General features: G+C 34.3%; 1 protein-coding gene across 5 annotated transcripts in view; it reads left to right on the top strand.

Moving 5' to 3' along the window:
- Positions 1-12,534, top strand: part of LOC150100368 (tRNA endonuclease ANKZF1-like) — a 197,498-nt gene that overhangs the window by 50,713 nt on the left and 134,251 nt on the right. For all 5 annotated transcript variants that reach the window (XM_090402734.1, XM_090402733.1, XM_090402735.1 and 2 more), the window contains exon 6: positions 2,639-2,754. In XM_090402734.1, coding sequence (XP_090258860.1) covers positions 2,639-2,754 — 116 coding nt within the window. The remainder of the gene's footprint in view (positions 1-2,638; positions 2,755-12,534) is intronic.

The raw sequence follows: 12,534 nt of genomic DNA, 5'->3' as shown, positions 1-12,534 counted from the left end.
CTGATCCTGACAGCCTCTATTTGACCTGAATCCAGCTTGTTCTTCACCAAGCTTTTCTTCCACAATTCTTCTCAACCGTTTCTCAAGTATACTTGCATAGATCTTGCCAGGAACACTCAGTAGGGAAATACCTCTGTAATTCTCACATTCAGTTTTATTTCCCTTTTTATATATGGGTACTATGAGAGCTCTACTCCAATCATCGGGAATTCGTCCCTCTGTCCAGGCTTTCTGAACTATGCAGTGCAGCCACTGTAAGACTCTTATACCACCATACTTCAACATTTCTGGTCGAATATCATCTACTCCTGCTGCCTTTCCACATTTCAAGCCTTTGATGGCTTTTTCTACTTCAAGTATGGATATGTATTCCTGACTGCATGCCTGATCAGTGTTTTTTATCACTGTGCTGTCATCACTGCTTGTTTCATTTAGCAGTTTTTCAAAGTAATTACTCCATACTTCAAGGATATCTTTTTCTCCTGTTTTCATTTCACCTTTATCATCTCTAATTCCTTTTACAGCACTCTTTCCTCCATTCCTAAGCTTCTTCAACAACCTCCAGAATATTTTGCCACCTTCTTGATATTTATTTTCTATATTCTTGCCAAAGTCCTCCCATCACTTTTGTTTAGCTAGTTTTACACACTGTTTAGCTTTCTTACATTTGTCTTTGTATTCTGTAAGAGTAAAAGCTGACTTATTTGCCAGGAACTTTTGATATGCTTTCTTCTTTTCCTTCACTGCCTCTTTAACTTCCTGTGTCCACCAGGGAGTTCTGATTTTTTTATCCTTGCACACAACCTCACCACATGCCTCTCTGGCAGAATGAATCAATGTTTCCTTCAGAGTTTGCCACTGAATCTCCAAGGTTTGATTCCTGTTCTCAAACTCTTTCATTTTCTTTTCAATAATATTTCTGTATTTTAGTCTACAGTTCACATCTGAGAGCTGCTCAACTTTTATTCGCTTAAAAACTTTCTTACATGTTATTCTTTTCAATATGAAATTCAATTTTATCCTGCTCAAGACTAAATAGTGATCACTTCCAATTTCAAATCCTCTGTACACTCTGGTGTCCTGCTCATGGGAGAAAACATCACTATCAACAATAACATAGTCAATGAGACTTTTCTTATTCCAAGCCTCTTCTCTCCATGTGAATTTGTGCACATTTTTATGTTGGAACATGGTGTTAGTAATAACCAGTCCATGTCCTGAGCAGAAATCCAACAGATATTTGCCATTATTATTAGCTTTGCTCTTTTCTCCAAATTTTCCCAAAATATTTTTGTATGTCTCACAATCATTTCCTACTCTACTATTTAGGTCCCCAACAAGGACCAACTTTTCCTTTTTCATTGTGTCAGTTGCTTTTTCTAAAGCGTCAAAAAATTCCTCCACTTCTACCTTAGTAGAACCTTCTGTGGGACCATAGGCACAAATAAGTCTCATTGTCCAGTTCCCCATTCTCATATTTGCCCACATTACTCTACTTGAGACTGACTGCCATTCAAGAAGATTAGCCTCGTATTTTGTGTTGAATACTATGGCTACTCCTTCTTTTCCTTGATTGTCATTGCCTGAATATGCACTTGGAAATTAAAAATAATTGTTAGAAATAAAGAGATCAAATAATATAAAAATCTAATTTAACACTGCCATTAGTTAAAGTTAGGAGAGTGCTTCGTAGTCATTGCTGACTCAAAATATATCTTTCTGACCTGTAACAATTCATATATAGCACAATGGTTTCCATTTAATTCCATTCTAATCTTATGTGAAGGAGTGTCTAAAGCATAGTGTGCTAGTCATGACTTGTTCTTCAAGGCAGATGTTAACAGATCTTTCTGTCTGTCCATAGTAGGCTAAGTCACAGAGAGAACTTCATACACTCTAGAATGTGCTAGAGGAAAGAGTTTGTCTTTAGTGGGATATACATTTTTCTTATTTGATGTGAGACCACCTTGCTTATTGGAGGCCTGAAGTAGCATAAAAAGTTTGGTCTCTAGACTAGAGTTTCTGAATTATAAAAATAAATAAATAATATAAAATTAATAAAAATAGGAAAAAAACAACTAGTCTGCTTGCAGTACTAATGAACTATAGGGGCTTTGTGGGTTGGGTATTACATAAAAATGATTCTTTATGACATCCATTGAAATTGAAATAACATGGATACAAAGCATAAATTATTTGACATGTTTCATTCGTATGACCTTTTGGGTAGTTAATATCAATGATACATAATGCAGAAATCCAAATGTAATGTGTTGAGTGTAAATGTAATGTTTTGTTTTTTTTAGGTCTCTTCTGGTAACTGAGGTGATTGTCTTACTGTGGAATAAATATTATTTACCTATCAGTTTTGTTAGCACAGAAACTTAAATAGTTCTATCAGCTTATGTGGAAAAATTTTCCAGCATTACTGTATTAATTGTATGCTTGTTCTGTACAGCTAGAATAATAATAATAATAATAAAGGTAACAGGGCAAAAATTGGGGGAATATCCACTAAATCAGACGTTGGCAGATATAGATTATCTTCTTGCAGTGTTTTATGTATACTGTATTTCAGTGAATTAAAAATAATTTAAAGTTTGGAAAATTAATATATTAAAATATTTATAAATTCTAGAATACACCAATAAGTGAGGATAGTTTAATCCAAATGGTAAATTCTATTCCTCAAGAAACAAAGTGGGCAGTTATTCTTATAGGAGGAGGACATTTTGCAAGTGCCATTTTTAACCGGTAAGTTTAAAATATTGTAGCCTTTTTAATTCTCCATTTCCTTCATTTAACTTTGTAATAACTGTAGATAATTACATAAACTGATAATTCAAATTTTGATTGTCATTAAACTTTTGTAAGATTCAGTGTATTTTTAGTCTTCACATTTCTTATCCTTACCTTCCTCCATCTCTTCTGTTGTGTAATCCTTAAACAATTTGAAGTATTTCAAAATACAGGATGACAGTTAATTCCAAAGAGCTGATGTATAAGTATGAAAGAGTAGTTAGTAGTGGTTAGCTTAATTGATATGCTTCAACAGACTTAGATTTCATTCTAGAAATGCATGTCAGTTGAATGAACAGTGCTGCATCATTATCTGTTAATTGAATCATTCACAGAAACTGAGTACCTGTAAGAATGGAAGTACTGATTAAATCTGAAAACGATCAAATATTTTTAAGATTTTAGAGAAAGTGTTTTAAATCTTATAACACTATTCTAAAATAATAATAAAAAATGGAATAATGGATTTGAGAATTTGTGTTCAGCTAGTGATTGTTCAGATGAGAAATGCCTGGTTCAATGGGGAAATCTTCTTTAATGATGAATGAGCTGATATAATGTGTTCATGCCAAGAAGAGTGTTATCAAATTGAAGAATAAGTAGTTCTCCATTCATGTTTGTGAATACTGTTGACTGGCATTTAAAGTTCAGGATGTTGATAATATAGAAGAGTTTTGTTTTTTAGCAAGTTTTATCAAATGAAAAAAAAGTAACAAAAAACAGCTATGTGTAGAATAAATCACAAACACTGAGAAACAAAAAATAAATAAATAAATAAACGGAGAACATATAAATACTGGAACTGCTTATGGAATACTTGAGCTTCTTTTCATTGTGACACACACACACTGCGGGCTCACTTTGAACTGTCAGGCATTGAGTGTACTCAAATTGTTTAACATTGGTAAGCAAACAATCAGGGATCTCTGGAAAACTTAGCAATTCCATTTTCACTGTAAATAGCATTCACTTTGTTAATCAGCAAATCAGCAATACTATCAACATTCCATAAAGAAGTTTATGCTGAAACATTCTCAGTATAACAAGGCCCTCCCTTCTATTTTCATTAGGGAACCAAGGTAAACAGTCAAAGTCAGCTGTTGAAACAAAGTTCAACTCAACATCAGTTGAATTTAAGATGGGTACCATAAGGTAAGAAGTTTAAATGGAAAAAGAATCCAGAATAGCAGAATGCCTTTTTTCAGGCAATGATCACAGAAATGGAGGCGTAGTTGTAGCATGCTCTGGGTGTACTAATTCAGTCAATGTGCCTTAGATGATTAAATATTATAACTTCTGACAATACTGGAGTCCTGACAGATAACAGACTACTCTGAATGAAAATTGTCAGTAGTAAGTTAGTATTATATGAAAAATTTACATTATTATTATTATTATCATACTATCTTGTATATCCCTTTAGGATATATATGAGGAATTTCACAATAATGATAATTCTTCAAAACAAAGAAGACAAAAAAAACAGGTGAAATCTTTCTAAGCAACAAATACAAAATGCTATATTTAGGAAATAACAATTAGTGAAAAGGAATAGCTATAATATTAAGTACTTAATATGAAGATAATGTTCTTGAATTGCTGGCAATATTAAGTAGAGTGATGTGGGATATTATCAGAATGGGAAACTGGAAAATGAGACTTATTTGTGCTTATGGTCCCACAGAAGATTCTAATAAGGAAGAAGTGGAGGAATTTTTTGAGGCATTAGAGAAGGTAGCTAACGCGGCAACAACAAAAAAAAAAAAAGGAAAAGTTGGTTCTTGTTGAGATCTAAACAGCAGAGTAGGAAATGATTACCAGACATATAAGAATGTTTTGGAGAAAAGAGCAAAGCTAATAATAATGGCAAATACCTGTTGGATTTCTGCTCAGGACATGGACAGATTATTACTAACACAATGTTCCAACATAAAATGCACAAATTCACATGGAGAGAAGAGTCAAGAAATAAGAAAAGTCTCATTGGCTATGTTATTGTTGATAGTGATGTTTTTCTCCCTGGTGAAGGACACCAGAGTGTGCAGAGGATTTGAAATTGGAAGTGATCACCATTTGGTCTTGAGCAGGATAAAATTGAATTTCATAGTGAAAAGAAGAACATGTAAGAAAGTTTTAAAGTGAATAAAAGTTGAACAGTTCTTAGATTTAAACTGTAGACTAAAATACACAAACATTATACAAGAAAAAATTAGCATTTGAGAATAGGAACCAAACCTTGGAGATTCATTGGCAAGCCCTGAAGTAAACATTGATCGATTTAATAAATTTAGTTTTATCCTTTATCCAAGTGTTAGCAAACAAGGTTTGTGCCTGAAGATACTTCAAGACTGAGGCAACCCATAGCAAAGGTGGACCAAGCTCTCATCACTCCTGTCTCAGTATCTCCCATAATGCAAAACACATCTCCTTGTGGATATGTGTAATGCTATGCATTAAGGGAAGGACCACTACCCAGACTGGTTTCGTCTTTTATTGAGGTTTCATCAGTGCGGGGCCAGGCCCAGAAGTGGAGATACCAATGCAGAGGTCATCTTTACTTATACGAGTTGCCAAAAGGTGTACCACCTTATTATTAAATTACTCTGGATTTAGAGAAAGATGTTAGAAGTTTTTTCCCACTTCATTAGACTATAATAAATTTAGTTTAATCCTTTATCCAAGTGTAAGCAAACAAAGTTTGCACCTGAATTCAGGACTGCGGCAACTCGTAGCAAAGGTGGACCAAGCTCTCATCACTCCTTGTCTTAGTATCTCCCTTAATGCAAAGCACATCTCCTTGCAGATATGTATAATGCTATGCACTAAGGGAAGAGCCATTACCCAGACCGATTTCGACCTTTATTGAGGTCTCATCAGTGGGAGCCAGACCCAGGTGGATGGGATTGTGAATGTATCAGCCAGTGTGCATGGGTTCCTTATATACTGTAAAGAACGGGTTACCATTAGGTAGACAGGTGACCAAGGTGTCTAGAAAGGCTAGACTATTATTAGTTTCCTTTTCCATTGTAAATAGGATTCTAAGGTGAAGTCAGAGAAAAGTGTCTGGGCCATGAGACCAAATACAAAACACATCATCTACATATCTTAATCAGATAGTTTTGAGAGAGGCTGAGTCAAGAGTTTGTTTTTCAAAATCTTCCATAAAAAATGGTAAGAGAAGGTGAGAGGGGAGCCTCCATAGAGAAGACACTGTTTTTAGAATCTGCTGCTCTTAAAAATCAGCCTAATTTGAATAAATATGGTTGCATAAAACTCCCCAAAATATGGGAAATGCTATTACTTTGAGATCCCTAGGTTGCTCACAAATGTCTATAGAGGGTGCTTCACTTATTTAGGACTCTTGTCCACATGTTTCAGTAAGTTTTGTGTGTTTGTTACAAGTCTCATTTTTACTCTCTAATGATGTCTCTGTAACTGAGACGAAATATCAGAAGCATTAAATACTATTTTTAATCCTTTTCTAGTGCTATTTCACTCCATTAAATTGTTATCATGAGTTTCTCCCAGCACTTAAGCCTTTACACATGGATAGGTAAGTAAATATTCACAAAGTGTTAAATGTTATTTTATACTGTGTAGGCATGCAATGCTTTTCTGCTTAATATGATAATGATATATAATAATAATAATAATATAATTACAGTACAGTATTCTAATGTATATTTATGTTGTCCTTTCTTTTAATGATTTTCATTGTCATGTTGAAGCTTTCAATGTTCTTTTCACTGTTCATGCTAATAAGTAAGAAATATTGATAAATATTATTGACAGAAAAATTATGTGAATGCAGAAATTATTATTATTATCTCAGACCTCCAGTGAGTCAAGGACTCATCGAGGGAGGCTGTAAATTATCCACCCCAGCTATCATACCTTCCCTTAAATTCATTTACACTAGATGCACTCACTACCCCTAAGGGCAAATTATTTCACTCACTCACTACTCTCTGAGAGAAAAACCTAGCTCTTACCCCTTTCTTGACTGAGAACAGCCTCAACTTCCATGGATGCCCTCGTGTTCTTGCCCCACCTTCCATATAATGAAAAATTTCATCATTTGAAATGCTATAACATCCATTCAAAAGTTTATAGACCTCTATCATATCACCCCCTCTTTCTTCTGTTAACCAGGGTCTGTAATCCACATACTCACAATCTGTCCTCATAATCTAAAATCCCATAATCTGGATATAATCTTTGTAACTCTTCTTTGCCCTTTCCACAGCTTCTTTATCCCCTTGGAACCCGGGAGACCAAATCTGTGCACAGTAATCCAAGTGTGGTCTTATCAAAGCCTTATAAATAGACAAAATTACTTCCTTATCCTTACGTGTCAAGGTTTGCTTCAGCATAGAAATTATCCTCTGAATTGTATTTGCAACATTTGCTGATGACCTTTGAACTTTAAATTCTTATCCACCAATACACCAAGATCCCTTGCCTCCTCAGTTTCTTGTAGCATAACCCTGCTAACATAATATGCCGCTAGATTTCTAATCACGCCAAAGTGCATAACTTTACTCTTACTAACAATAAACTGGTAGCCATTTTCATTTGCCCAGATTTCCAGTCTATTCAAATCATTTTGTAATTGCTGAACATCAGTAGCATCCCTGATTGCCCTGCCTATCTTCGTATCATCAGCAAACAATTGCAAATCTGATGATAGACCCTGCTTGAAGTCATTAATATATAGATTGAACAATAATGGCCCAAGGACTGAACCCTGAGGTACACCACTGCTTATCTTAAATCTGGCAGATTCACACCCGTTGTATACCACTTTTTGATATCTGTCTGTCAGCCATCCCCTGATCCAAGTCAATAGATTATGTTCCAATCCCATATTCTCCAGTTTACACAACAGCCTATCGTGTGGTATCCTATCAAATGCCTTAGAAAAATCCAACATTATCATAGTGTATCGATTTCCTTTATCCAACTCAGCAGTAACATTGTTATAAAATATGGGCAAATTGCTAAAACATGACCTTCCTTTAGTAAACCCATGCTGTCCCTGCAGAGTATAGAATGATTGTCTACCCATTTCTGTATGTGAGTTCTTACTAACTTCTCTAAAATCTTCACTACCACACCAGAAATACTAATAGGTCGGTAGTTAGACGCATCAGTTTTTGCACCACCCTTGTGCAATGGAACTATATTACATTCCTTCCATTCCTGAGCTGAGACTCAAGTTATACAAATGTGTGAAAAGCCTAGCCATTCCGCTGAACATTCCTTTAACAAACAGGCAGATATTCCATCTGTCCCTATTGACAAATTCTATCCAGGTTATGCAAAAGCTCTTCAACCTCATTTTCATGAACCTCTAACTCTTCATCCAACGTAGCAGTAGCACTGTGCACCATACTACATACACCTGGTGATATATCTTTGCAAAGTGAGCACTCATTAACTGAACAATCTCCTTAGCTTCTGGCACTCGTGTACCATCTGCATTCAATAAAGTTATTCTTCCACATTCATTCTTACTTTTGCTTGCGGCTTAACGATAAAATTCTTTTGGATTGCCTTTAGCTTGCATGGCCAGTTTCTTTTCATATTCCATTTTAGCTTTTCTCACAACAATACTCGTTACTTTTTTGGCCTGAGCTTTATGTATTTCATAACTCCTCTCATTCTTATTCTCACGATACTCTTTCCACCTCATCTTCTTCTAGTGGATCTCTAGCTTAATAAGGCTGTACATCCATTTCACACCCAACCTATTTACTTTTCGAATACTAGGGATACATTCAGATACTGCCTCATCCAAGCACTTTTTCAAAGATTCCCATGCATTGCTGACATTTTTTCCATCCAGTAATTGATACCATGGGAACCAAAGATAATATTCTTCTAAGTTGGCCATAATTTCTAGCTTTGTAATTCAGCATATAGCCTGATTTAATCAGAGTTTCAATAAAAATAGATACTTCCCAAGAAAGAACAGCATGATCACTGTCACCAATTGGTGGTAAAATAGTTATATTCTTGACAGAGATCCCTTCTGATGCCATGAGCAAATCCAACACTCTTTGACCTCGAGTTCCTTCTTTTACATACTGCTTGAGAAAGTTATCCTGCAACAATTCAATAAATTCCTGTTCTTTCTGATCATGAGATATCTCTTCTACTCAATCAATGTTTGGAAAATTAAAGTCACCCATAATGATGTAATTAAATAATTACATCATTAAACGTCTTTTAACATATTTTGATGTATATAAATTGTACATGTTTTTGGTCATAAAATGTTACAAAATATAAGACTTATTGTTTAATTGACCGTATATTTAAAACGTACTTCTGTTCGTACAAATTGACTACCAGTTTCGCTAGTAACTGACTAGCTTTCTCAAGGCTTGCACAGTACAAAAAATGGTAAATGCAAAAAGGTTTAAGAATACAAAGAACCGTGAGTATCTGTTAAGTAGCTAAAATTTTTTTATGTAATTATTTGTCGATATAAACTATAAATACATTATTTTTTAATGGTCTTTAATTCTTGGAAAAAACGTATTTGGAAATAATATGGTTTTTAGCACGGTTTCATATATAAAAAAAATTGACTTGAATATTTTATTAAAAATCAACTAATTAATTAATCTTAAAATCCTAAATTAAATTATTTCAGTTTAAAAGCAAAAAAAATCATAAAATTAACAAGTAAAATAATATTAAATTACATACACTTACCTTTTAAAAATATATTTTTCTGTTTAAATCTGTTTCACTATAAATTTGCAATTCACACTTCACTCAGTGATTCACTATACACAGAGGGCAAATGAGCACTGGTTGCTGTTCATAGCAGTAATGAACGTTTTTTTCACAAATTAGAAAAAGATGAACCAAAAACAGGAACACGTGCTTTATTGCTGCAAACATGTGTTCTATGGCTACCCTGTCATGGACTGAAACAGGCCAACCCATAATAAAATTTTAAGATAGAAAAAGCTTCCCATGGTCGAGGGTATAAGGTTATATATCTCAATCACTTTTATGATTATAATTTGTGGAATTTTTTACTTGATCCCGGGGGGGTTTCCCATTCCCTCCCCCCTGCAGACGCACATGACCGTATGATTGCATTTTTATCGAAGTATGAAAGTTTGAGAGTGCATAGCGCATCAGTGCTCATCTTAATTGGTCCGGTGCAATTAATTGCAGGATAACTTTGAATATTTCTGCAGTAAGGGGAACAATCGGTTTGTTTTAGTATTTATTGGAAAACAACAATGAAGGAAAATGCTATATTTGGTTGTTATGTTTGAAATACGCAAAGATGAAAATATGTGAACCATCATTTAGAAGACGTGAGAATAGGAAATGAAAGGAAATAATAAGTGTGAGTAGAAATACTTTCTTTAATGCTAAACGAATTATTAATAATTAACATTTGTAATAGGTGTGTCCTATAAGTTGCTGGGTAGAGCAAACAACACGAGCCTATAAAGTCTGGATATGAATTAGTGAATTTACGATGGCATAATTAAAAAAAATCTTATGAGGAGACAGAGAGTTTGGCATGAATAAATATGGTTTGATGGAGCAGCCAATCATTTCGTAAAATTTGTTGAACATGTTATGTGTATTTCTCTGGTTTGTGTATGTTTCACTTCGTTTTTCAAGAAGTTTCTTTTGTTTACTCAGTGTACATAACATCTGATCATTATCGGAATTATCCACACTTCCAGTATTCCTACATTCATTAGTATCAGTGGTTTGTCTGTCTTATCAATCTCACATATGCTTGTATTTTTCGTCAACAATGTCTTATAATACACGGAATATTCGTTTTTATTCAGGAATATATATTTTTTACTATCTGTTGTTTTCAAGGACTAGAATAAAAATGTCTCTGTACCATTAAAAAACTTTGCAACCTCAGATGCTATACTGCATAGCAAGAGAAACATTTAGGCTTTTTCTCCTAACATCCACTTTCAAATTTTCAGTTCCAGAAAACATGTGTAACAGCTGTTTGTAGTATAGCCATCAGATACAGAAAGCGCTCAACTCATGACAAGTGACAATGTTCAGTTGGATTGGTTGACATAATAACCAATCACAGCCGTTAGGTGCTGGGTAAGGTCACCCAGCCTTGCCTTCTCAGCAGTTTAAAAATACTAGAATGCTAAGAATTTGATCCACTGCACCCTCTTTATATCTTTTCAAAGGGCGCAAAGATGTATGCATTTTGAAAGCACATGCAGGCTATTAACATGAATGTGATGCAATGTTTACGCGTTGAAAAGTGCCTCTTCATGAAGCACTGATGCTTCATTATCCTTGTGAAGAGGGCAATGAAGCATTAGTATATTGTGTTTAATTTTAGGAATCACACAAAGTCTGCAAACAATTAGCGGAGTCTTTAACGGGAATAAATGCAAAAATATAATATCGGTGATACTGATGTTTCATGGATACATCATATCAGTCCACATATCAGTTATTAACACAGACCTATACTCATGTATACATAAAACCTTTATTACCATAATGGCAGCTTCTAACAAGACTTCTTTAGTTTAAGTTTTAACTAAATAAATCTCATTGGTAATCTGAATTCTCATTACTTCAAATCTCTGACAACAGATGAACCACAACCTTCTGTCCAGCTATCAAACTTCTCATGATGTCATCTCTTAAGTTTCAAATAACTCATTTAGTGCCATGACTGACATTGAAATTATTTTCTCCCCATAGAACTGTGAAGTATTCAGTACTCTGAATGAAGATAATAAGAATCATAGAGAAGAGATGATGAACATTGTGTCTTCATTCACTTTTGATATCTTAGTTTGCATTGCTTGAGAACTAACTACCTTGAGGTGATAAAATGTACAGATTGAGAACTGCTTTTCCTCTTTTTTGTGAATTAGATAGGTACACTTGATTAAAAATTCTGCTTCTCTTGTTAAAACAATTCATATACGAGGCTCTGATCATACCATTTACTTCATTGGTTTTATTTAGAAATCAAGTTTTTTTGGGACATTTAGCATGTGGTTTCTGTTTGCTTCTCTCTCTCTCTCTCTCTCTGTTTAAAACAATGCACTTCCCCTTATTTAGGCTAGAACAGAGAGAACATCAGATGCAAACTTATCAAAATCAACACTCGAATATACTTGGAAAACTAATAAAACATTTCCATTGTCATGGTAAATATATTATTCTACCCAGTAAGTAATCTTTGCATTATAAATCAGAGACTGAACAGGAGATGAGAGAAAGTATGGATTTGTAGGAAGTGCAATATTTTATAAGACTATGAGTTAACGAATGCAAAACAGACTAAAAAAATGAAAGAGAGTGTAACTGAAAGAAATGGAACATAAGCTAGTGAGACTGAGGAATTGAAAGAATGTAGAAGCAAAAGTAAGTGATAAGGTAGCAAAAAAAAGTAAAAACGAGGAGATGGAAGTAAGGTGTGGTAGAATGAGAGGTAGTGAGACTACACGAGTGACAGAGAGTGAAATTGTCAGAATGCAAGATTTGATGAAACAGTTATTCAAAATGAAGAATAAAATGAGGAATATGCAGAGGGATATTAGATGTTTAGTGGAAACAAATGAAAGTGTGCAAAGGAATAGAATGAAAGAAAAAAAAAAGGGTAAAAGAGGTGACGAGTGATTCGAGACTAGCAGTGTATAAAGATTCCATTGTTAGTGGATTGTATTATATCTGAATGTATTCTGAAGGTTA

The sequence above is a fragment of the Typopeltis vanoorti genome, chromosome 13, assembly GCF_054136105.1.
Source record: "Typopeltis vanoorti isolate ZY-2024b chromosome 13, IOZ_Tvanoo_1.0, whole genome shotgun sequence".
NCBI lineage: Eukaryota > Metazoa > Arthropoda > Arachnida > Uropygi > Thelyphonidae > Typopeltis > Typopeltis vanoorti.
This window is presented reverse-complemented; position numbering and strand designations above follow the sequence as displayed.